The 25,941-nt window shown below is 40.6% G+C and overlaps 1 protein-coding gene across 16 annotated transcripts in view; it reads right to left on the bottom strand.

Annotated features, from left to right (window-relative positions):
* The window catches only part of ABCC8 (ATP binding cassette subfamily C member 8), a 135,399-nt gene that overhangs the window by 20,721 nt on the left and 88,737 nt on the right, over nt 1–25,941 (bottom strand). For all 16 annotated transcript variants that reach the window (XR_006176540.2, XR_010600500.1, XR_006176539.2 and 13 more), the window contains 10 exons: nt 24,121–24,205; nt 22,298–22,378; nt 17,450–17,587; nt 12,434–12,559; nt 10,816–10,915; nt 7,710–7,957; nt 6,207–6,367; nt 4,692–4,761; nt 3,840–3,997; nt 2,629–2,721 (listed from right to left, as the gene is read on the bottom strand). Coding sequence is in view for 12 of the 16 variants with exons in the window: in XM_042858808.2 (XP_042714742.2) it covers nt 2,629–2,721; nt 3,840–3,997; nt 4,692–4,761; nt 6,207–6,367; nt 7,710–7,957; nt 10,816–10,915; nt 12,434–12,559; nt 17,450–17,587; nt 22,298–22,378; nt 24,121–24,205 (1,260 nt within the window). In the remaining 4 variants the exon portion in view is untranslated. The remainder of the gene's footprint in view (nt 1–2,628; nt 2,722–3,839; nt 3,998–4,691; nt 4,762–6,206; nt 6,368–7,709; nt 7,958–10,815; nt 10,916–12,433; nt 12,560–17,449; nt 17,588–22,297; nt 22,379–24,120; nt 24,206–25,941) is intronic.

Here is a 25,941-nt window from a genome sequence, read left to right as displayed (position 1 = left end):
AAAGTGAAAAGCGAGGATTAAAACCAGAATGGAATAATAAATTTCCCTAATGAGGCACACAGGGGAACACATACCAATAAACTAGAGAAGACAGTTGGCACTTAAACAAACAACAAGCAAAATCATAATAATTAATACTGAAAATACTATGCTGATTTCCAAACAGCAGCAAAATGCCAGCATACTGTACTCTCATTCAGCTACGAAGTTCAGAGCCTGACTGGGACAATTTAAATACTAACATAATTAAATACGGGCAATATGTTTTTGATCTCAATTTTTTCTATTCTTAAAAAAATAAAACAGAAAAGAAAGGAAATTAAATGCAAAAGACCCTATAGGTTCATAACTCTGTGGATGAAGAATATTATACAATTATGTAAATGAAACATTAAGGTTGTACAGGAATGACCACAAAGAATTATTTCAGAGCGGTAGCTGTGTTAGTCTGTATCAGGAAAAACAACGAGGAGTCCTTGTGGCACCTTAGAGACTAACAAATGTATTTGGGCATAAGCTTTCGTGGGCTAGAACCCACTTCATCAGAACCCACTTCTCTCATCGACATAGCTACCGCCTTTCGGTAAGGGGGACTACCTACGCTGATGGGAAAAGCCCTCCCGTCAACATAGGTAGCATCTTCACTAAGCGCTACAGCAGGGCCGCCCAGATGTGGGGGCAAGTGGGGCAATTTGCCCCAGACCCCGGGCCCCACAGGGGCCCCCACGAGAAAGAATATAGTATTCTATGGTATTGCAACTTTTTTTATGGAAGGGGCCCCCAAAATTGCTTTGCCCTAGGCCCCCTGAAACCTCAGATGAAGTGGGTTCTAGCCCACGAAAGCTTATGCCCAAATACATTTGTTAGTCTCTAAGGTACCACAAGGACTCATTGTTTTCACAAAGAATTATAGAATTCCAAAGGTGAGTTGTCAGCAGCAATGTTAACTTGCAACATATGTGTATGTGTAGATGAGACAGGGGCTTGGAAGAGGGTTAACTGGCTTTGGGCTTTGGGGAAGCAACTGGTAGGTTTGGCAGAACTTTGACTGGCACACCTCAGGGAATATAATATTTGGAATACAGAAGCACAACTCAGGTGTGTTATTAGATCTTCCTCAGCTGTTTCTGAAGGTCTAAATAGATGTTATAGCCAGGGCCACCCAGAGGTTTCAGGGGGCCTGGGGCAAAGCAATTTTGGGGGCCCCTTCCATAAAAAAAAGTTGCAATACCATAGAATACTATATTCTTTCTCGTGGGGGCCCCTGTGGGGCCCGGGGTCTGGGGCAAATTGCCCCACTTGCCCCCACATCTGGGCGGCCCTGCTGTAGCGCTTAGTAAAGATGCTACCTATGTTGACGGGAGGGCTTTTCCCATCAGCGTAGGTAGTCCCCCTTACCGAAAGGCGGTAGCTTTGTCGATGAGAGAAGCCTTCCCAACGACATACTGCTATCTACACCCAGGGCCGCCCAGAGGATTCAGGGGGCCTGGGGCAAAGCAATTTCGGGGGCCCCTTCCATAAAAAAAAGTTGCAATACTATAGTAACATGTATTTGGAAATGTAAAAAATAACTAGTGAAATACATTCAAAAATTAATTTGTAATAATTTGAAAATACACTAAATACATTATTTAAAAACATTAAATGCTTTAATGGTATGTATAATTTGCAATTACATAATGGGCTGTTGCTGGGTGATGGTGATGGTTGGTGCCAATGGGCTGTCGCTGCCTGGGGGTGGTGCTGTTGTTGCCCAGGGCTGGGTGGGGAGCTGGGCTCTGGGTTGCGGGGTGCCCGGCTCACAGGGGCTGGACTCAGGACTGTGGGGAGATGGGGTCAGGCGGGTGTCCGGCTCAGAGGGGCTGGGCTCGGAGCTGGGGGTCAGGGCTGTGGGGGGGATGGGGTCGGGGGTGTCCGGCTCAGAGGGGCTGGGCTCAGAGCTGGGGTCAGGGCTGTGGGGAAGATGGTGTCGGGGGGGTGCCCGGCCCCTTACCATGCCACTTACCCCCTCTCCCAGAGCCTCAGCGCGCCGTGTCCAGCGCTGCAGTGGTGTGGTGTTTCCAGCGGGGCCTGAGCTCCCGCCGCTCGGCTGCAGCTCGCAGCCCCGCCCCCTTCCCCCTTACCGGCTAAGACGCCAGGGCATGGGGGAAGACGGAGGCAGGGGAGGAGCCTCCGACATACTTGTGGGGGCCCCTGCGGGGCCCGGGGCAAATTGCCCCACTTGCCCCCCCCATCTGGGCGGCCCTGGTTATGGCCAAGGACCAGTCAGGCAAGCAAGGACTTAAAGATCATTGCATTGTTATTTAAATTCTTCATAAATGCCCAGATTTGTAGCACCAGCCTCCATTCTTGCAAGTGTGGATCAAATAACCGGGGTTGCAATTTTGCCCCCCTCTGAAATTATTGGCATCCACATTTTAGGTCACTTAAGTGTCCAAGAACTCCATTTACTGATGCAGTTAGGTACTTAAACGTCTAAGTGACCCAAACTATAATTATCTGCACCTACAAAACTGGAGGTGTAAAAGTGGGTGCCCAGTTAAGGGCAGGCTGAACATTTTGTTCATGACATATATCCTATATCTAATATATATCAAAACAGAATACAATTTTTTTCTCAAAATATACCTGAAAGCTCGTATAGTGGTTAAACCTTCCACAGTCTCTGAAAAATGGCAAAGTAATGGCAGCTGGGTGCTGTCATCCAACTGTTGCAGGTCCCTGGAAATGATTTAAAAAAGAAAAATCAGTTTTAATAGTACAGTGATCCTTTTGAAACAGGCACTACAGTGTCTTGGGGAGTAAAATGGAACATCTACAGAACAGAATCTCATGCCCGTGAGCCTAAAATGGCAGAATTTCAAATGCAAAGACTGAGATGTTACTAATGGGACTCTTGCACTAAGACAGATACTCCTAGAAAAGCAGGAGGATCGTTCTTACTAAACTCAAACACACAGTGCTGGAGCTCTGGGAGGTCTTACTGCACTTCACCCCCACATGCACCTTGTTCCTATATTCCAGTTTCTCAGGTGGAATGATTTACTTCTGAAACACCATTCTGGCTTCAATTAACTCAAATGAATATAAGCAATGGATTTTTGTTACACTGCTTAGCAATAACCACCAAATAAATGTAGGCATTGATGATCTATGTAAAGTTAATTCTGTTTAGTCCTGCAGGAAGTGGGAAAGGGCGCAGGTAGCCCCTTCTCAATTTGGACACATATGCAGGATCTAGGCAGAAGGCTTCCACTCGCACTCCTTGAACACTGTGGAGAGGGGATCTACGTGGCTGTAAAGGGACAAAGACAGAAATAGGGATATTGTTGAGGTCTCCCAACTCTTTATGGGCCTGCTGGCATCTAGTAGCAACTGAGGGTGTGAGTGAATGCTGCATCTTTTAGAGGCAACTGTGGTACTGATGTGGAATAAGCTCCACTTCTCAATTTTCCTCCTTGATCCCTGAACTTTTCATTTCCATCTGCCCTGGTCAAGCTAAATGCCTTTGGCCATTTCTGCTTTGCTGCTATATCTTCACACTTCTCCTAAGGCTCAACCCCACTGGAGAAGCTAGCATTTGGCCCTTGTTTTGTGGATTGTGAATTCTGGCATGGTCATTTGTTTAATGATGGAAACAAACTTTTCTCCCACTCAGAAATTCTAATTTAATAGTTATAAACAATGCAGCTGTAAAATGATACATTTTTACTGTGATAGACCTGACTTGCTTTCATGTAGGGATACAGCCTTGGCAGGGTCCAGTTTAAAACTCTCTATTCCCTGGTACCAGACCATGAATTTCAGAATACCAGAATGAGCCCGGTCAATGCTCTTACCTTGAGGCCACTCGAAAGTATTTCTGGATGAAATAACATATGATAGCGAGAGGAAGCAGGGCAATGAGAAACATTGGCGTGACGAAGGAGATTACAGCAAGAGCGGATACACACAGCAAAGTGGAGCGGCTCAGGCACTCCAGGGTAGCAGGAATGTGCTGGATAAATAAAGAGCGTTAAATATCAAAGGTAAAGCAAACAAAGGAGTAATATACAAGACAACATCTTATCTCATTCTTCCTCCTCCCACTCACCAAAAAAAGGATACCATAACTTTGAAGATTAACATTTCTGAGCTGGCTGGTGGATTCTGGGGAAACCTGATAGCATTTCTATGTAGCTCCTCTGCATGCATACATTGCACAGCACATTCTTCCAAAAGAATACATGTTGCACAGCTAGCAATACAGATGTCGTTAATAACCAGTCAGCTTCAAGGCCTGTGACTATCCTAAGTACCCTCTTTAGTTGGAGGTGCTCTAAACATCTGTTTAGTTCATTCTGGTGCAAGTGCTCCAACCCTGAGACAAGAATGTGTCCCTTTACATTTCTTTATAGAAGAAATAAAATAACCAAGACCCTCCAGCATCTGGAAAGCCTCTAACCAAACAAGTATTTCAGCATGGATTTTAAAAACAGGATTCCCTTTTTCTGAACACTGCAAGCCATAATGGAAACAAATATAAAATGCATTCAAAACGCAACAAAATTCTCAGATCAGTTATAGCTAAATGAGATTTAGTTCCTCTTAACACAACCTGGCGGCATTCAGACAGTACATTTTCTGTGCTGAAGATGATAGGGGAAAATTGGCATGCATTTCTGGAGAATAGATTTATTTGGTCTCTGTACCTGGTCGATGGTGTTGCAATCAGCTGAAAATCTGTTCAAGATGCTTCCCAGTGGTGTTGTTTCAAAAAATCTAAAATGGACAGTAAATAGGAAAGGTCATAAAGTTAATACACGAGTAGATATTAAAATACTTTCCCATTTCTTTCCATTTCTCTTTAGCTCTGTACTGAGCTGGAACACAATCTATTGATAACAGTGGGGAATGAGTAATAGGTCTATAGTCTATAGTCTCTGTTGTGCTGAAGTCAGCCCAAACTTATTCCAAAACCAGACATAATAAAGGAATAACTGTGTCCTAGCACTATGAATCATCACTCTAGATTTCGCATGACTTCCCTGCACAATACAAGTTACATAATGAAATAAACAAAATATTTCATATTATAAATATATTATATATAATATGAAATGTTGTTTAATTATGTATTACTCTCACACACAAAGCACTCCTCAACGAGGAAAAATACAGACAAAATGTAATTGCAAGTCTTGCATGATCATATTAATTTTTCTTGGAATAGCAACATACAGTAGTGAAAAAATTATCAGTGTAAAAGGATTAATGACATTTTAAATGACCTGAAGTTATTGTGGGGACATGACAGCAAGGTGACCATAGGGAGGTGTGTATTTTAGGTTACAGTCCACCAAAGTCATTGGGAACTTTTTGTAGTACAGGAAGCAAAGGATATCAAATAATTTAGAAAGGATTTTTAAAAGGATGCAGAGCGGATGTTAACTCTATTACTGTTTATTTCATTTTTCTATTTAGTGTTAATTTTATATTCTATCCATTAAGTATGCATACATAAAACAAAGATTAAATGAAGGTTACACCTTTCCATCATTAGAGTTAACTTTAAAGTGTGGTTCTATTCTGAAAAGTAAGTTTGCAAAAATAGTGTTGTAGGATTCCATGCTTATTGTCCCTCAATGACTTCCTTGTCAAATGAAGCTTGCAAATAAAAAGATGTTTTTCTAACTGCCAGCCCTATCCTGAGCTCTGACAGTCAAGCTGGGTTCTTTCCCTCTCATGCATCATCACCAGAAATAACAGTTATAAAGGCCAAATTAGGACCACAGCAACACCTGTGCAATCCCACTATCTTTAATGACACGCTTGGTGATACTTCTTCCATTCTGTTATCTTCAACAGAGTTGCTCAGGTGTAAATATTTATACCTCAGCAAATGTTTCCATTGATGATAAATATCATGGAATAGAATCTGCAGCTCATGGACTCCTCCTCCTGTTTTCTCTTGTGTAAAAGAGTAAAAAGAAGTAAAAACTTATTTTCAGCAGATATGACTCTGGGGAATCAATCTGCTGAATCAGAAGGTAGAATTTTTATATAGTGTAAACATGTGTAGTGTCTATTGACTTTCAGTGAGCCACTTCACATTTTTTTTATTTATAGTAATTTCAGAATGGAACTGCACAGGAAAGGCTGCCTTGAAATAAGGAATATCAAGTCTCTACCCTGCACTACTTCTTACATTAGAATCAAAGTAGTACCTCATTGGTGCCAAAATAATTTTATTCAGCAGACAATAGTGTAGTTTTTTGGCAACTTTTAGACCAGTCCACTCCACTGCTATTGACGTGACAAGACACAATATAATCCCAAGGCAGCAGAGAATGCTGAACACCCTTGAATAGCGAGAATGATTAAATTCCTAAGTAGTAAAGAAACAGAAGTAAAAATATTATTTTTAATATTTTAATAATTTAAAATACAGTTTGCGTTAAGAGAAGGGGAGGTGGGATCGACAGCCTTGAGGAAGAAGTTCTCTTTCCCTCTACACAACAGGGACAGCACAAGCTTCCCCATTTTGTTTTGCCAATGAGTCTCTGCCATAATTAAGCATTATTCAGGAAAATATGCTATTTGGATTAGATTAAAAATTAGAAAGCCACGGAATCTCATAAAAATAATCCAAGGATTTTATGCATTAGTTGCTTCCAGTTGGAGAAACAGATACCTTTAAAGACTGTAATATGACATGGTAGTAGCCCCTTTTCAGTGGGAGCTGGAGAGAGGCCATAAAAATGTAAAATAAATTGTTAATAACTTCCCATTAAAACTCGGCTTTAATAAAATATTCTCTAGGGAAGAATCAAAGGCTTCACTGAAGACAATAGCAAAACTCCTCTTTGGCTTCAATGGCATCAGGATTTCACCCTAGGTTTCCATCCAGCCACTACTTGTGATACCTTGGATTGAAAAATGTTTAAAACCATATTTAGACCATTGTCAAGACTGCTTCTTTACAGACATTAATCCCTTCAGAGAAAACAACTGGAATTTTAATGAAATAATGTGATTGTTGTATCAGATCCATGGGGATGGTTAATTAATCTGTCTTAAAAATACGTTAATTACGACGATGTTGTTCAACACAAATGATGCCTTTTTTTCCTTGGCAGGATAAAATCCCCTGGGAGGTGACTCTCTGGTTCACCTGAGCAATTAGCAAGGTAAATTAGTGATTATTGGTAATTTAATGCCAAAGGAAGCTGGGATGGAAATATGCATGACTGCACTGTATATATCACACCTTGCCAATCTTAGGCAAGCCTACCATTCTGTGCAAAATTAAGATAAAGTCAATCAAAGAAGAATAACCCGGAACAGACAGTTCATTTTGAAAGATCTTTGTTCCCGCTTGTTAAGAAACTCAGCCTGAATGCTCTACCAGCAGCTAGAATGCTGCAGCACAGAAAGAAAAAGAAAAAAAAGAAGAGCTGTAAGTTCTATTAAGACTATTTTAGAGATGCAAACATAGTCTGTCAAGCAATGCTAAGGGTGGCAAAAAGAAAAGAAGAGCAGAGAGAGAGAGAAACTAAAAAACAAAAACAAAAACACCCCCCGCCCCCGAAAATGTGATGGCCCTGAAAACATTCTGTGATGTACAGTTTAGAAGGAATATAGCATATTGCATGTCATTGGTCAAGCAGAAGTTAGCACTGGGAGATGTTTCTTTGTCAAATAAAAGAATTGACTTAGAAGTACGGTACCTGGCATGCAGAACAATTCTTTTGTTCTACGTCACTCTTTGCAGAAATGACATCAGATGTCCACTGTGCAAGCCAGTAGTCAATAGCCACCATAACTGTGTGTTTTAAGAGCTGTGAAAGGACCAGTAAAGGCAAGAGCAGAATCCCTGCTGAGCTGAGGTACTTCCCACAGGCTCGCCAAGGCATCTTTGCTCTCTGATGTAGCACAGAAGATAGGTTGTCATCATCATCGCTTTCTGTTATTTCTTCTGTAATCAACGGGGGGAAAAAAGACTGTTGGATTGTAACATTGCCCTGGAAACCTTTTCTATTCATTTTTTCCCATATCAAATGGCAGGTGCCAAATTGCAAAATAAAAGGACAATTAAAACTATTCACATGCCATGAATTTTTCATCAATGCATCTGTTTGTTAGTTACACATTTTTATCTATTACTTACGTAAGCCCCAATTCAGCAAAGTCCCAAGGCTGGTTCTTAGGAGCTTTGCAGAATCCTAACCACAATGCTGTAAATGAACATGCTCTCTGATGGGTTAAATATGGCAAACAAATATGCCAACAAATTGCATTTTAAAGGAACAAGTAAAATGCAGTGCAGAACACTCAGAAATTGCAGGGTGATTATTATAGCAAATATTCCTCACAGAACCAGCAGGAGATCAGAGTTGTTTTTTGAAGGAGTGGAGTGGGCACTTGGCAAATATTCCAAGCATAAGGGACTGCATGAAATGGAGTGAAGTGGGAGATAGAAGAAGTAGTATAAGACAGCAGTCAAGATTGAAACTGAGGTGGAACATAAGGAATAGGAGTTTGTGTAGAGGCAATAAGATCAGAGATGAAGGCTGGGGTGGGGGTTGCACACAGCTTGAAACTGAAGAGAGGAGATTTAACTTAATACCAGAGGGGAGAGAAAGCGAATAAAGGAGCACTTGCATCTTCATACATGGACAACATGCTTAGCTTACTGAATGGAATACAGTTTTAGGGTGAAATTACCTCCTCAGTTTCCAGCACAACACCTTTGGAGTCAGTCATAAGTGCATGGTCATAAGTGAAGGAAAAGTTGGCCCTCAATAATCCATGTCTTTACACCAATGTATTTGTGACATTTATAGTTTACTGGTTCAAGATTTTCTTGATAATAATGAAATAAAACAGTGATTTTCTTTTCAAGGTAAAAGCATAAGCCAGTGTTCCCAGGCTATAGATAGGTCTGTAAATTCAACTGTCACTAGCTATTCAGCTTTAATTCATCCATTCTCTCACATTCAGATAGCGTTTAATTATTTAAAAGGTACTCAGAATTTTTTTCCAGATGCCATGATTTATACATGCTTGGAATAATTTAATCTTTGTAAATTAATTTATTTGTAATACAGAAGAAAATATAACCTTTGCATGACTATCACTATGAAAGAAATAGCATGGGTATATGAATGCTACATTATCATGGCTTCTGAGGCTCACCTAAAATTAGTTTTCATGAAACATAAGTTTCTTAAATAACTGCTAATAAATTAATCTGTGCACAGTAGGATTTGTGGGCATAGAAAATTCCCCCCTAAATGATCTGGTAAGTTTGTCAAATAAACATTCAAATACTTTAATACACATGGATAGCTCTAAATACATTGTGGATACACTATTACCTAGGGTTACCTAGTGAGGTGGTGGAATCTCCTTCCTTAGAGGTTTTTAAGGTCAGGCTTGACAAAGCCCTGGCTGGGATGATTTAGTTGGGGATTGGTCCTGCTTTGAGCAGGGGGTTGGACTAGATGACCTCCTGAGGTCCCTTCCAACCCTGATATTCTATGATTCTATTTCCTTCTTGAAAAAGGAACAGGAAAATCTCCAGCAAGCAGCCTATTTGAAATTCAAGTACTTCTATGATTTTTTAAGCTACAGAGGCAGATTCCCATGTGCCTCAGAGCTCATTTTGGTGCATCTGAGCAGAAGAGAGGTGTCTTAAAACCACTTTTGCGCTCCCCTGGTCGTAGGAGCAGCTAGGGGTCATAAGGTGAGCAGCCTCATGTTTGCATCTCCCATCCTGAACTGCACTGTGTGCTCCTCAGCCATAGACAATAGTATGGGCCACAGTCCCTGCTCTGAGCCGCTAACAAATCCGGCAATTGATAGTGTGTGGGTGCAGTGCTATATCCATGCAAAACTCCACTGAAGTCATTAGGGCTCTATGTAGGAGCAGTACTCAGCCCATGTGCTAATTGCAGTATCAGGGCACAATATCTTAAATTACACAATCTACAGCGCCATAAGGGTGCATGGCCTAGTAGAGAGAGAATGGATACACCTTCTCTGCCCTGAGGCTTCTACAATCCAGAACCATAAATTACAAGTTGCGGAACAACCTTTGTTATTTCCTATATTAACTTCCAAATCAAATATGGGATTATTTTTGTGTGCGCATTTTCCTGACTGGAAAAAAGGGACAAAATATTTTCAAAATGTAGTGATATTTTTTGAACTGCGAAACATATCAGTCCAAAAAATACTGGCTAAGATTTTCTGCTAATGCAATTGGACAAAACTCCACTAAAATCAGTGGACCTGTGCTCTTTTACACCATCAAAAAATTGGGCCCACTAACTCTTGTGTATTGTTGTTGGAAAGTTTACTAAAGCCCCCATTCAGGAAAGCATGTAAGCACTTTCTTAAATCTATCCCTATTCAGGAAAGCATTTAGAAGCCCATGGTTATGCTTAAGCATATGCTTAAGTCTGATTGAGTTTGATGGGAGTGAAGCAGATGCTTAAAATGAAGTATGTGCTTTAGAGCTTTCCTCACTAGGGATGCTTTTCCAAATCAGAGATCCTGTGGGAACAATTCTGACAGCTCTCACAAGGCCATGGTTAACCAGCACCTTCAGATTGCTCTCTTTAACTAGCAATTAAAGCCCAGTTTTAGTATGTAACTCTTAGGAGCCATGGATCCACATAAAGAACCAGACCACAGTCCCTCCGGGAAAAGACTGATTTTGTTGCTAACTTGAAATTTGTGAATTGATTCTATCTAAAACAGTTTGAACTGTAAAACGACAATGCAGTCAGCACTGGGTCTCAGGGTGCCCTTTTAGAAATATTGCTTTACCTTCATCCTCTTCATCATCTTTTAGCAGAGCTTCTCGGGAATACCTGGTCCTCCTGAGGTTCTTCCTCTCCAAAACAGGTTTTCTTTCAATTATAGTTTCCTAAAAGCAGGACAAGTCATGTGGCTTCGCTTGATAAAGTTTTTTAAAATTACAGATGTCACAAAATGTATTTTCAAATCAGTGTGTCAGTAAAAAGGAAGGGAGAGGATTACAATTGGCTCTCATGAATGTTTGATGTGCCATCTATTTTTAAATACAAAAGGCATAAATCATGCAAATGACATTAATGTCAGTGTGACAAACGCTGAAACCCCCAGTACCTTTGGGGGACCATTGTATTAAGTCTATGAGTGGTTTATTTGCTATTCTATTACATGGGAGAGGCTTACTACAGCTCCTCCTGGAACTAAAAAGAAGTGTGGGCTGTATTTAAGGCTAGTCTCTGAAACTATAAACAACCCAGAGAGTGGTACAACTCTGGATGTGTCTTGCTTATACTGGTCCAAATTGGGCAGAGACCGGGACACAAAGAAAGCACTTTTGGTAGAAAAAGTTGAGCTTGAACTGAAACAGGACCTTCTTTCAGAGCCAGCAAATGGACATGAACTTTTCTCTGAGGGGTCTCGATTATGCTAAAGGTTTGGGAGGCCTTTGGCCTACCCCATAACACTGATGGGTGTTCCCTGTTGTGTTTAGTGTGTGTTTAAATCTGTGTATTTATTAATATATTTTCTCTGTAATTCTTTTAATTTAAGATTAAATGAGAAAGCTGTGTGGTAACTTGCAACTGTTGGCAATACACAGTTCACAGCCCTTGGAAAGAAAGCAATGTACAGGTCCTTGCTGTTAGGCAGACTGACTTGCCAGGATTCACAGTGTAAGGCAGGGGGCTGTGCAGTCTTAACTCCCCTCCCCCCGCATGAGAAGAGAGTGGGATATGGGCCCGGGTCCCTTCCAGATTCAGGTCATGGCTGGAGTCCTGAAACCTGACTGGGTACTCCTGGAGTAGACCACAGAGAAGGAATACAGGTGACGTTCCCCTGACACAGTGACAGTCAGGACATGAATTCCTTCCATCTTTGGAGGCTGATTCTGCAGACCTCACTCAGGCAAAGCTCCCACGGAAGGAAGCACCTGCCTGAGTAAGAACTATAGTGTCAGATGCTGGATCTTCCTATCTCGTAATAGTTTAATTAACAAGATCTAGTCTAATGATCATTTGTGGCTGTTATATAAGATTTAAAAAAAATTAAAAACAGTACAATGGTTAAATTTAACAAACGTTTCCATTTGCAGCATAATTATTCCTGTATATGTCACTAACTCAATTTTCTCTTTACTTAATGGTCCAATTCCATACTCCTCATGCAAGAAAATTCCCCATAGGGCTTCACTAAAAAGGGTGGATGTAGGTCCTACCTAGTATGGATAAAATATGATACATTCAGATATAAGGTTTCACACACACACACACACACACACACACACACACAAACACACACACACACACACACACACACACACACACTCTAAGTGTTACTAATGTTTTCAATTTAAAATGATTCACCACATAAGGAATACATTTTTTAAGATGCTGAGAAAAAATACATAATAAACCTTCTCCAGTTCTTGGTCCTGTCGATTCATGAGTGTTTTCCAGTGTTCAAAGAGCTCAGACTCTGATTTCTGAATGTCCTTGAGTGTCCCTTCTCTTTGAATGGTACCATCCTTCATTGTAATGATCTAAGAAGTTAGGAATACAAACTGTCAAGGAGATATTTGATTATATTTATGAAGCTCCCATCCAGTGATCTGGGCACTGTACAAAAAATTAAAAAAACAATACTATTCCACAGATCAATATAGACAGCATGGATACATAAAGGAAGGAGGATATCCTAAATTTGTTAGTCTCTAAGGTGCCACAGCGACTCCTTGTTGTTTCTACTTGACATTATGACTCAAGACACTTCCCATTTTAGCAAACCCCAGCCTCTCTGTCATTCCCACCTCAGAGTGGGCTGTGAAGTGCTGCCAAGGATTTAGCTACCCCTTAGTCAGTTGTTCCCCTTTCCCTTCTTTAAGAGAAACAAGCAACTCGCCCTTCCTCAGGAAGGCATTCATTTTTCACTCCAGAAAGGACCCAATACTTCACAATAGCTGTCACCGGCAGAAGGGATGGGGATCTTATTCACAGTTACAATCCCCAGAATCTTCAGAGCTTCGGCAAGCATCATGGCTGAAATCCAAGCAGGGATAACACTGGTTCAATCCTCTGATGTGCCACCTGAGCTGAGCGTGGTGAACTAGAAAGGGTGGGGGGTGGTGTTAATTTTTTGTTCCTCCCAATCCTGGGACTGGCTAGGGCTTCTTCCAGCTACCAGAATAAATTAGAGCAGCCTCAGCTATTTTAAATTGTACTGTCCAGGAATGGTACCTTGTAGGTTGCTCCATTGACCCAGGATTACTAAAGCATATAATGCTCAGGCCCCCTCCCATTCCTGATAAGCCCCCTACTCCACAGGGGATGGGCAGAAGGAGCTGTTTTAGAGCCAGCTCTTCTGGTTTTATGTCTGCAGAGGACTCCTTTATGGTAGAGTGGCACAAAAGGATTTATTGCAGGGCAGGATGGAGCCCCTTATGTTCATCGCTTCAAACATGAATTCCACTTTAATGGAGTAAGTAAACTCAGGATATGAGCCCACACAAAGTCTGCTGGCATTCTGGGGTCCTCATCCTCAGACTACATTTGTTATTTCCAAATGACACAGGAAATTCCCTCTCCTCTTCAGCAGCCTCTGAATGCCAGGTTCCATATGCCTTCCTTTGCCCTTACATCATGGCATCATTTGCTTTGAACATGCACAGCATGTATGCCATAATTGCATCTATTTTTGCTTCATTTGTAGGATGGCATGTATTATGTTTCAAGCACCATCAGTTGTAGTCAGCATGAGACACTCTTAGATATGATATGGCTCAATGATATGGCATATTACGTGAAAACAATTTGGTATGCAGCACAACCTCCCCACAAGCCACATTTAGTTGAATTTATCTTATTGCATAAAACAGATTTTTTTAAAAAGACCTCTTTTTAGTTCTCAGAGGTTGAAATATTTAAAAAAAATGTAAAATAAGAGTAAGCAGCAATTGAGGCTACTCAGCAGAAGAGCTTCCTACAGTGAGTTTAAGGCAACAGATTCTCAGAATGTCTCTATTTTATCACAAATGCATATTTCTCTTAAAAAAAATCCTTTGCTTGGTGTGCTAATTTTTATAATTAAAGAGGGTGGCATGAGCTAGTGGACTGAGAACAAGTTTGGGCACAGAAAGTACATAACATGGCATTTGACTAACATTTGAATTACAAAAATGCTCAGATGCCCCTTTGAGTATTGGGACCCCACTGTACCAGGTGCTATGCAAACATATGTGAAGAGATGGTCCCCAGCACAAGGAGCTTAGCTGATCCTAGAGTGTATAAAGACAAGCGAGTGAGCCAGGAACTCCTGTACTTTAATTCCCTGCTACTGACTTTCTACATGACATTGGGCAAGACAATTAACCCTACTGTTAAAGTGGGATAATGACACCTCTTCTGTAGTGTGTCATGAGAATAGGGAATGAGTCAAATGCTGCTCTTATTTATGCAGTGAAGTCAGTGCCATTGTAGTAGCATAAAAGAACAGAATTAGGCACACTGGGTCTGATTCTCCACTGCCTTACACCTATTATACACATCACCCCTTACGCAAAGGGAGTGCAAAACACTATCATTCTGACCTGGTAATATTTTATACCCCTTTTGCACAGACGTAAATAACCATACAAAGTGCAGGCAGTGGATATTCAAGTCTGTTCATTTTCATTTTTTATTTATATCACCTTAGTTTGAGATACTGTGGTGCCTGGACAGATTTTTGCCTCTGCATTGAAATAAGCTACTGTTTCTGAGAATTAATCCATATCTTAAAAAAAACTAACCCTGTTTATCCTTCAACTCTTATTCCCTTTAAAAACACACCTCAGCTCCTATGCCTCATATTAATGACACAGATTGCTTTTCATTCTTTGTTCCTAGCGTACCGTTCCCTGGAGGATGATGGAAGATACAGGGAGCTTATAACTCTCTAAACACAGTTTATTAACAAGATAACAATTGATAAGTTAGAGCTGTCACCACTGAAAAATGAAAACACAGACTTCTAGCTACATGCTGTGCCTAGCACCTTGGCCCTTCATGCAGGAAATTACATGTAAATATTCTGGTTCCACAGTCTGTTTGCCACCATGGGCCTTTGGGAAATGCAGTGGGGTTTTGGTTATTAAAGCTTTCCAAACAGTAAACATTAGATGGAAGAAACACACCTTTTTGGAGGAAATTGTTATAGTTACATTGGTCAAACCTGAAGAATGGGGGGCCCTCTCAACTCCTATTGATTTCAAGTCAATGGGCCTCCTTCTGATCTTACTTGCACAAGTTTGAAAATAACGTAACTCCAGTAACTTCAGCAGAATTACTTCTGATTAACTCTGAGGAAAGCTGAAGGAAATGAAGCTCAGTGACTTGAACTGACAACTTCATCTGAAGTCAATGGGAGCTGAGGGTATTCAGCACCTCTCAAGCATAGGGCTAGTCAAAAATTTTCAGTCAAAACGTTTTTTTAAACCCAATTTTCCATTGAAAAACAAACACTTTTTCAAAATGTGTCTGTTTTCTATGGAAAAGTTTCATTGAAAAATGAATGCCTGAAAACTGAAAAATTTTGAACCACCTAGACTTCATCTTCCATGATGCATCACTGCCATGATGCATTGCTTCCCTTCACCACAGGCTGGACTCTGGTGCATCACAGGACATGTAGTCTGACAGGGAGCCCAGTCTATAGAGAATAGGAGCACGAGGCACCCAAACTACAACTCCCATGAGGCACCACAGCAACATTTGTGAATCGGATTATTATAGTCTTTGACCAAAATATTTCAGATTTGGATTTTTCACTGAAAATTTGATTTCCATGGAAAAAAACTGACTTTTTTTTTGTTTGTGCCAAAAAATTCCACAGGAAAAAAAGCCCTATTTTTTGATGACCTCTACTCAGGAAACACCTTCTAAAACTGTGACTTTAATTTTCTCAAAGGTTTTGCAGGAAAGTTTAGGAGTGTCATTTGACATATATATTTCACATTAAAAGTCTGAGAAATTTCTTAATGAATAACAATAGCAACAACTAGTACAAGTCTTGTTGCCCTGCCTTAGACAAACTCCTACTGGCTTTAATGAGAGTTTTGCCTGAGAAAGGACTGCATGATCTAGCCTAGTACTAGATAATGACAATTAATTATAACTTTCATTTTAAAAGCCCCTTTGCACCCTGCATGCATTTGGGCCTATACAGTATTACAGTAACAACAATATTAAAAAGAATTTATTATTATTAATAACCATTCTCATAACATTTCAAATGAGGACAACAGAGGTGTTTTTGAGAAAAGAAAAGGAGGGAAGAGGTTATTAATACGAGGCCAACAGTTGTACTTATTTAAAAAATCATCTTTGGAAAAAATGCGTATAAGTGTTGTTTAAAAATGGGAAGGGATGGACTAAGACAGAAGTCTAGAAGGAGGGAATGCCATATCCTAGGGATCACCACAGCAAAGGCAGAATTGCTTGCTTATCTTAGCATGATGATGGTAAATGACCCAAGGATGAGGTCAGAGCAGACATTATAAAGAGATTTAAAAACCAACAGGACCAGCTTAAAAATCTATCTGCAACGTTATGAAAAGCCAGTATGAAGAATGCAAGGGCAGGAGTGGTATGAGAATGCTTGCTCTGGCCAGAGAATAACTGTGCTGCTGCATTACATATGTATTGCAAGTGACTGAAGCCCTGCTAGGAGAAGTAATTACAGTAATCAATCCTTGTGGTCAGGAAGGCATGTGTTGCCAGTGCAAGATAACAACACAATGAAGAAGTGTGCAACCCGATCAAAAACAAAACAAAACAACAAACAAAACGTTGGTATTTGTACATAAAAGTGCTACTTCTATTTTGTCTATCAGCTACAAGATATAAAATAGACAACTACCTAAATAACCGGAATTATTTTGAAAGGGAACGTGCCCATCTCAGTATGTTATTTACTACAAATGAAGGCCAAGAAATGTGCATTTTTTCCCCTAGTGTCTTCCTTTGACTCAATCTCCTTATAATGGTTTTCTTCTGTGGTAATAAAACAACTGCATAATGATGTCAAAGATATAAACAGATGTATTATTCCAATAGCTTCAGTTGTTTAAAGGACATCATGTAGACCAGATTCTCAAAAGGGACTTGTGATTTTGGGTACTCAACTTGAGATGCCTTAAAAGGGACCCAATTTCCAGAATTGCCCACCCTCTGAAAATCAGGCCCCTTTAAGGTGTTTCAAGTTGAGAATCAAAAAATTAAAGGGCACCCAAAATCACTAGTCAATTTTGAAAATGTTAATAATACACATTCTCCCTATGCAATCTGTTGATACAGAAATGCAAAAAGATTATTTTCAGTAATGTTTATTTTATAGCAGTAGAAGTCACTTACAAGTCACTTTTCACTTTCATCATTAAAAATGACAGCTTTCTTACCCAGTCAGCATGTGGCAGGTACTGTAGTTTGTGGGTGACCAGGATAATGGTCCTCTTGTCTTCCCTTAGCATTTTCAGGATCCCTTCCTGCATAAGATGGTCACTTAAGTGGATATCCAGTGCCGAAAATGGATCGTCCTAGCCACAGGAAAAGAGATTAAGTACATGCCATATTGCTGCAGCCAAGCCTTTACAGGATTTAATGGAAGTGATATATTTTAACACTAGTGCTGTCTTCAGTTAAGTCAGTTAGATCAACACAGACAACTAGAGGGAGGAGAAGATTAACAGTAAATCAATATTTTGCAGTGGCAGTGGATTCTCAGATTGAAGCTTACAAGAAGTGGAAGAGTATAAAAATATTGCTCAGGCATGCAGGAGTGAAATCAGGAAGGCCAAATCACACTTGGAGTTGCAGCTAGCAAGAGATGTTAAGAGTAACAAGAAGGGTTTCTTCAGGTATGTTAGCAACAAGAAGAAAGTCAAGGAAAGTGTGGGCCCCTTACTGAATGAGGGAGGCAACCTAGTGACAGAGGATGTGGAAAAAGCTAATGTACTCAATGCTTTTTTTTGCCTCCGTCTTCATGAACAAGGTCAGCTCCCAGACTGCTGCACTGGGCAGCACAATATGGGGAGAAGGTGAAAAGCCCTCTGTGGAGAAAGAAGTGGTTTGGGACTATTTAGAAAAACTGGACGTGCACAAGTCCATGGGGCCGGATGCGCTGCATCTGAGGGTGCTAAAGGAATTGGCGGATGAGATTGCAGAGCCATTGGCCATTATTTTTGAAAACTCATGGTGATCGGGGGAGGTCCCGGATGACTGGAAAAAAGCTAATGTAGTGCCCATCTTTTAAAAAGCGAAGAAGGAGGATCCGGGGAACTACAGGCCAGTCAGCCTCACCTCAGTCCCTGGAAAAATCATGGAGCAGGTCCTCAAGGAATCAATTATGAAACACTTAGAGGAGAGGAAAGTGATCAGGAACAGTCAGCATGGATTCACCAAGGGGAAGTCGTGCCTGACTAACCTAATTGCCTTCTATGATGAAATAACTGGCTCTGTGGATGAGGGGAAAGCAGTGGATGTGTTATTCTTTGACTTTAGCAAAGCTTTTGATACGGTCTCCCACAGTATTCTTGCCAGCAAGTTAAAGAAGTATGGGCTGGATGAATGGACTGTAAGGTGGATAGAAAGCTGGCTAGATCGTCGGGCTCAACGGGTAGTGATCAATGGCTCCATGTCTAGTTGGCAGCCGGTTTCAAGTGGAGTGCCCCAAGGATCGGTGTTGGGGCCGGTTTTGTTTAATATCTTTATTAATGATATGGAAGATGGTGTGGACTGCACTCTCAGCAAGTTTGCAGATGACACTAAACTAGGAGGCGTGGTAGATACGCTAGAGGGTAGGGATCGGATACAGAGGGACCTAGACAAATTAGAGGATTGGGCCGAAAAAAACCTGATGAGGTTCAACAAGGACAAGTGCAGAGTCCTGCACTTAGGACGGAAGAATCCCATGCACTGCTACAAACTAGGGACCGAATGGCTAGGTAGCAGTTCTGCAGAAAAGGACCTAGGGGTCACAGTGGATGAGAAGCTGGATATGAGTCAACAGTGTGCTCTTGTTGCCAAGAAGGCTAACAGCATTTTGGGCTGTATAAGTAGGGGCATTGCCAGTAGATCGAGGAACGTGATCGTTCCCCTTTATTCGACATTGGTGAGGCCTCATCTGGAGTACTGTGTCCAGTTTTGGGTCCCACACTACAAGAAGGATGTGGAAAAATTGGAAAGAGTCCAGCGGAGGGCAACAAAAATGATTAGGGGTCTGGAGCACATGACTTATGAGGAGAGGCTGAGGGAACTGGGATTGTTTAGTCTCCGGAAGAGAAGAATGAGGGGGGATTTGATAGCTGCTTTCAACTACCTGGGGGGGGGGGGGTTTCCAAAGAGGATGGAGTTCGGCTGTTCTCAGTGGTGGCAGATGACAGAACAAGGAGCAATGGTTTCAAGTTGCAGTGGGGGAGGTCTAGGTTGGATATTAGGAAACACTATTTCACTAGGAGGGTGGTGAAGCACTGGAATGCGTTACCTAGGGAGGTGGTGGAGTCTCCTTCCTTGGAGGTTTTTAAGGCCCAGCTTGACAAAGCCCTGGCTGGGATGATTTAGTTGGGAATTGGTCCTGCTTTGAGCAGGGGGTTGGACTAGATGACCTCCTGAGGTCCCTTCCAACCCTGATATTCTATGATTCTAAGATGGCAACAAAGCATGAATTATCTTTTTGCAATGACTAAGCTGAAAGATGGTAATTTTAGCTAGACTTGTGCTGTGGTTTACTGAGTCTTAGGGTACGTCTATACTTACCCGCTGGTTCGGCGGCAAGCAATTGATCTTCTGGGATCGATTTATCGAGTCTTGTCTAGACGCGATAAATCGATCCCGGAAGTGCTCGCCGTCGACACCGGTAATCCTGCTCCACGAGAGGAGTAGGTGGAGTCGACGGGGGAGCCTGCCTGCCGTGTGTGGACCCGCGGTAAGTACCTTTAAGTTCAAACTAAGATACTTCGACTTCAGCTACGTTATTCACGTAGCTGAAGTTGCGTATCTTAGTTCGAACTGGGGGCTTAGTGTGGACCAGCCCTTAGAGTAACTGCCAATTTATTTACCTGCACACTTCAGATATTGATATACTGGTGTAACTAAGGGCTTGTCTACATGGGGCTGCAGTACTGACAAGCCCCTATTTAGGCCTAACATAAACTATGGTGTGCCTGACTTGAAGTTCTCCAGAGAAACAGAGTATAAGCACATCTTGATTTCCTTGGTGACATACTTGCTCCCTTGTGAGTTATCTATTCCCACCTCTGAGAGAAATTTCCCTATTGAAAAACCACTGAGAGAGAAAGATTGATCAGTTCTATGATCTTGACCAGATGATTGCTTTTAAGGGCTTAAAATTAGATTAATTCTGTCCTATTGACTCACTGATTTGTATTTAATTAATTGAGGAAAGAGCTAACATTTATTGAGGATTTATTCATTTGAGAATTATGAACATAGCATGTGGAAGGTGGTACTGATATTACTGGTAGGATTTACATTGTCTTCCCACTAGATATTGTTTATTAAGGTAATTATACTGATTCTTTTTATGTGGAATGTGGAATTTTGCTCTCTGAGCATTGAGTTATGTCTGTTCTATCCCACTGAAATCAATAGGAGTTTTGCAATCAAATTCAATGGAGGCAGAGTTAGGTCAAAGCTAGATGCTTTTGAAAATCTGACACCCTTACTTTTTCCCCCCCTGAATTTTGGAATGTCATATTGTAATTACATTTAATATATTTATTGTTGTATTGGTACATTTACAAAAATCAATAAAAATAATTTAAAATATCTAGAAGCAATGATGATGTAGAGATGATTTTTGAGGGTGTAATAAATCAGAATATAATAAAATGAAGAGTAGAAATGAAGGAAATTCAAAGGTGCCAGGTATGGTCACACATATGTTACAGTAACCTCACACCCTGACAAAGAGTATATTCTCAAATCTTTGCATGGAGTTTTAGTCACCCAGTTCCAAGTAAAGTCCATGGGAACCATACATCTAAAACACTGTGCAGGGTTAAAAAAATCTATATGAAGTTGTTAGGTGAAATGCTGAATTCCCTTGCTCTATGGATTTGGATCAAAACTGATCATCTTCCTTAACTATGGTTTTCGTGCATGCCTGCTACATATGCAATGTTGTACTCTTCGTGATAGAGAAAGGCAACTTATGGCCCAATATTGGCCCTGCTCCACTGCGGCACTTGGCTAGACAATGCAGCTCTACTTGTGCTATGTTGTGAAAGGGTTTTCACTCATTGGGAAGCCACATAATTGCTATGAGGCCTTCTCATAAAGACAGGCCTATGAATCTGCCTCCCAGGCTCTTAGGGATGTTGTCTGATATGTAGTGCCTTCCTGACTCCACATGACATGGCTGGTACAGAGGACTTTAAAGGGGCCATACACTTGAAAGCTGAGCTCAAAAGGGAAACTATCAGCTAGGAGAATCAATAAACCCATTAGTGAGGGGGGGATTACTTGATTCTTCCTCATACTAATCCAAGGACCTAATCCCATTCCCCTCTCCCCATAGTAGGTCCATTGCGGTTGGGGCAAAATATGCAGAGAACAGTTCAGGATGGGCAGAGAGCTTGTTTCCACAAAGAAAAGAGATGCCTTAGGCACAGGACAATCTTAATTTTATGGATGAGAATTTAGGAATTTTTACAAATACTGCTGTCAATATTTGAAATGTACTAGCTCAAATAAAATCTCGAAGTACCAAAAATAAATGTAGTGGTCAAAGCAGCATTTCAAATAGAAACTGAGGAGAGCATGTCTATATTGCAGCAGGGAGTGGTGCGGACGTTGTGATATGGGCGCTGGCATGGGTCAGCCACCCAAGCTCAAACCTAGGGGTCAGAGGGACTTGGACTCAGGCAGCTATCCCATGCTGCCATCTATGTCACAACATCCACACTGCTATTTTTAATGCACTAATTTGAGCCTGTCTACCCAGGCTGGGAGGCACGTTCCCAGCCACAGTGTAAAGTGAAGGATCAAATCAATGATTTCTATTTACATTTATTTATCTTAAGATCTATCTGTGGTATTTATGGGGGGGGAGGTCTGTTCCCTGGGTATCCCAGCTATAACAAATGTAAAATAAAGTAGTGCACATTTCAATTGTGACTACCCCTTTGGTTCAGTGGAGCAGAATTTCATTTGCTGCCCATTAAACATTTTGAATGAGTATAATTGGTGCTGCAACTTACAGCTCAGACATAATGGCATCTACTCACTAGGAACACAACATTTGTCTGCTGGTAAAGTGCTCTTGCCACACTGATGCGCTGGCGCTGCCCTCCAGAAAGATTGATACCCTGGAAGTAAACAGATAAAAAAAAATCAATTGATCACAAAATCTCTAATCCAGCTCTAAAATCAGAATACTCTAATTTTGCTTTGTTAGAAGTTTTTGTGGAGAAGACACCATGGAGTGAAAGAATCCAGGCATATCCTTTTGAAAAAGTATCCCTACAGTTCATTTGGGAAAGCAGCATACTAATTGCCTTGATATCTGGAATGCTCTACTATGAATTTTGGGCCATATATACACAACTGTAAAATCGTTAAAGCCTTCATTGCTATTGAGCAAATGCAACTGCAATGCAGATTACACTGATTGTCTGAGATGTTCCAGATTTCCTCCTACAAGGTAAGAGGAAACTTTTAGATGACCTCAGTTGTATGCTACTAGCAGCTGGAACTGACTTTTTAATGTTCTTTGTCCTCACTCAAAATGTACTTCAACATCAGCGGAGAACTTTTCATGCATTAGACCAAGATGTTTTAAAAATAGGTGGCTAAAGTTAAGTTCTTATGTGCATATTCAGTTCCATGGGAAAAGCTGGGTGCTTGACACTTTTGAAAAACCAGACCATTTGTTCAGGTGCTTAAATAAGGTCTTAACAGTTTAACTTTAGTCCTTAGGCTCATTTTTTAGCAAGAAGGTCATGATGCATTGGTGGCGCTACTGAAGAGATCTGGGTTTGCAGATGACCTTTGGACACTCTGTCCTTGAGCTGGGCCTATAAACTAAATGACATTTTCAGCTTTGGGTGGGGTGGAAAGGAAGGGTAGAGTTTGCCCATAACACATTTATTTTTCTTGCAAAGGTAGCAGCAATGTTTAAAATTACATTTTAATTGGCACTCCCCCAATCATTTATTCAGAAACATTGGTTTGAGAACATTCTTGAGGCATGTGAAGGTTTGTGTAATGCTGTGATGCTATATTATTTATCTAAGGTATCATAATTATACTAGGTAACTGAATTACAAGAGGCAATTTTTAAGCACAATATCAGACTATGTTGAGATGAAGCATAATCTGGTGGCTATGAGAGATCTAGGTTCTATTCCCAGCCCTGACCCAGATTTACTGTGTGTAGTTGTAGCCATATCAGGCCCAGGATGTTAGAGAGACAACGTGAGTGAGGTAATATCTTTGATTGGACCAACTTCTGTTGGCGAGAGAGACAAGTTTTTGAGCCACAAACAGCTCTTCTTCAGATAAAGACCTGAAGAAGAGCTGTGTGTGGCTTGAAAACTTGTCTCACTCACCAACAGAAGTTGGTCCAATCAAAGATATTACCTCATCCACCTTATCTCACAGATTTACTGTGTAGCTTGGAGCAAATTACTTATCTCTGTGCCTTGGTTTCTTCAGCTGCAATGTATTAGCATTTTCCTACTTCACCAGGGTACAGCAAGGCTTAATTCATTAATGTTTGTTAATTGCTTGATACCTTCAGATGGAAGGTGCTCTAAAACTGTAAAGTTTTATTTTTATTATATGCCTGTAGACACCAAACTGCAAAGAGTGACGCTTGGGCACTGATATTTCGGATAGCGACTGTGGGACTAATAAAACATTCTGATAGCAGAACATTTAAACCAGCACATTTCACACAAACAGCAATGTTCCCATATTTACCAAGCGATGAGCTTTCAAACTAATGATCCAAAAGTATATTTAACTCAAAAATTTATTTGGCAACTAGAGTACTGAAACGATTTAAAGAAAAAACACAAAAACAAATCCTGTGTAGAGGGTTACTGACCCTCTCTCCAATCTGGGTTTGGTCTCCATGAGGAAGAATGTCAATATCAGGCTGAAGGGAGCAAGCATCAATCACTGCTTTGTATCTGTGGAAACAAAAAAGATAATGCAAAATCCACACAGATATTGCCAGAGAACCACACTTTCTAACTGCATAGGAGCAAAGATTAACCAGCTGTAAAAAGTCACACGGTGGAAAAGACTTGTTTGTTAGGCACTAATTGTTCTAATGGAATCCCTTTCAATCATAGTCAAGTAAATGGCATTTTGGCTAGCAAAGCACCTTAGGCCAGCTCCCCAGACCAATTAAAAATATTTAAAGACTAAAAATAGGCAGAGCAGGCACTGGTTCTTTTATGACACATGGTTATTCTTTAAGGTTTATTTGTTTGCAGCATCAGGACCTTAGTTTCCTCTGTTTGTGTGGGCCTTTCACAGAAACAAGGGAGAAACAGTAAAAACATACAATGTGATTGTATAGCCACCAAAATTGGGAGAGGGATCAGGAGTGGAGATGGATAGGAAACGGTTTTCCTGTCCTGCAAAATTTTTCAAGATTAAATTTTTTTCCCTGTTCCACATTGGAACAAAATGGAGATCTTCAAAAATTTTCCACCAAAAAACCCAAAATAAATAATAATAATAATAAACAACGAACAACAGAGAGTGAGAGAGACCCCAAAATAGCCAATAGCCAGTACTCAGGGCACTCAGCTGGGATACAGGAGATCCATGTTCAAGTCCCTGCTCTGCTGATTCTGTTCTGGAGTTTCTCTCTCTCTTGCTCATTTTGACCAGAAATTCCACTCTAACCCAAGAAACGCTCTTAACTAGTCCTTTCCTGCAAAAAGTTTCAATTTTGAAAAACCGACATTTTCTGACAAAAAATCGTTTCACTGGAAAATTCCCAGCCAGCTCTACTCAGGAGCAGGTGAGGCACATGATATTATTTTTAACTCACTTTAAGGGACTTTTTAGGTTTCAAGTTAACAGGGAACTTGTAAAGATCTTATTCAATCAAGTGGGGTTATTCTATCAATATTTCTAATTAAGCTTGTTCAACTGTTTTATTGGATGGAACCCTAGCAGCCAAGTTAGAGAGAGCAGGGCACTGGTGGTAAAAATGAAGGGACACATGACAACATTCCTAGATTCAGAAGCCACTAGGGCCAGATTTGTCACTGACTTTCATTCCATGCAATTCCACTGGAGTCAATGATTGCACGGGGTCTAAATCTGAGCAGAATTTGGCCTATTTAATCTCCTGGGCAATGCAAAAAAGTCATTTGGAAACAAAAATGTTGCAATAGAGCACTTAGCAAGAGCCCTTTAAATAAAAAAAACCCTACTCAAACTATTTTTATTTTTCAAATAGCATTTTTTTTGTTACTCCCTCTTTCCTTTCCAAAGTCAATAATAGTAGAGATTCAATGCCAAATGCTATTTCAGAATGTAAAAAAACAGAGTTCAAAGATTAGCTGATCCACCCAGGTTAAGCACAAACATACCACTTATCGTCAATAACATCTCAAATTTTTAAATTTTAAACAAGTTTCAAAATCAACTTACAAGAGAGTTTACTCAAAAGTGCCACTCTGGTCTATTAAATACTGTGCATCACACATAGATGTCCTTTGGAAGGAACAAAAGCTCCTAAAATGAATTTTTTGGTGTATCTCCATGTGCTACGAAGTCAGCTGAACCTTTATCATACATACACTTTCACAATAAATTGATCAAAATACATCAAATATCAAAATATATCTGGCCGAAGGAGCAGTTTGTAAATTTATGCCTCAGAAACATATGGTCAGTTGTTCAC

The sequence above is a fragment of the Chrysemys picta genome, chromosome 4 (genome assembly GCF_011386835.1).
Source record: "Chrysemys picta bellii isolate R12L10 chromosome 4, ASM1138683v2, whole genome shotgun sequence".
In the NCBI taxonomy this organism is placed as follows: Eukaryota; Metazoa; Chordata; order Testudines; family Emydidae; genus Chrysemys; species Chrysemys picta.
This window is presented reverse-complemented; position numbering and strand designations above follow the sequence as displayed.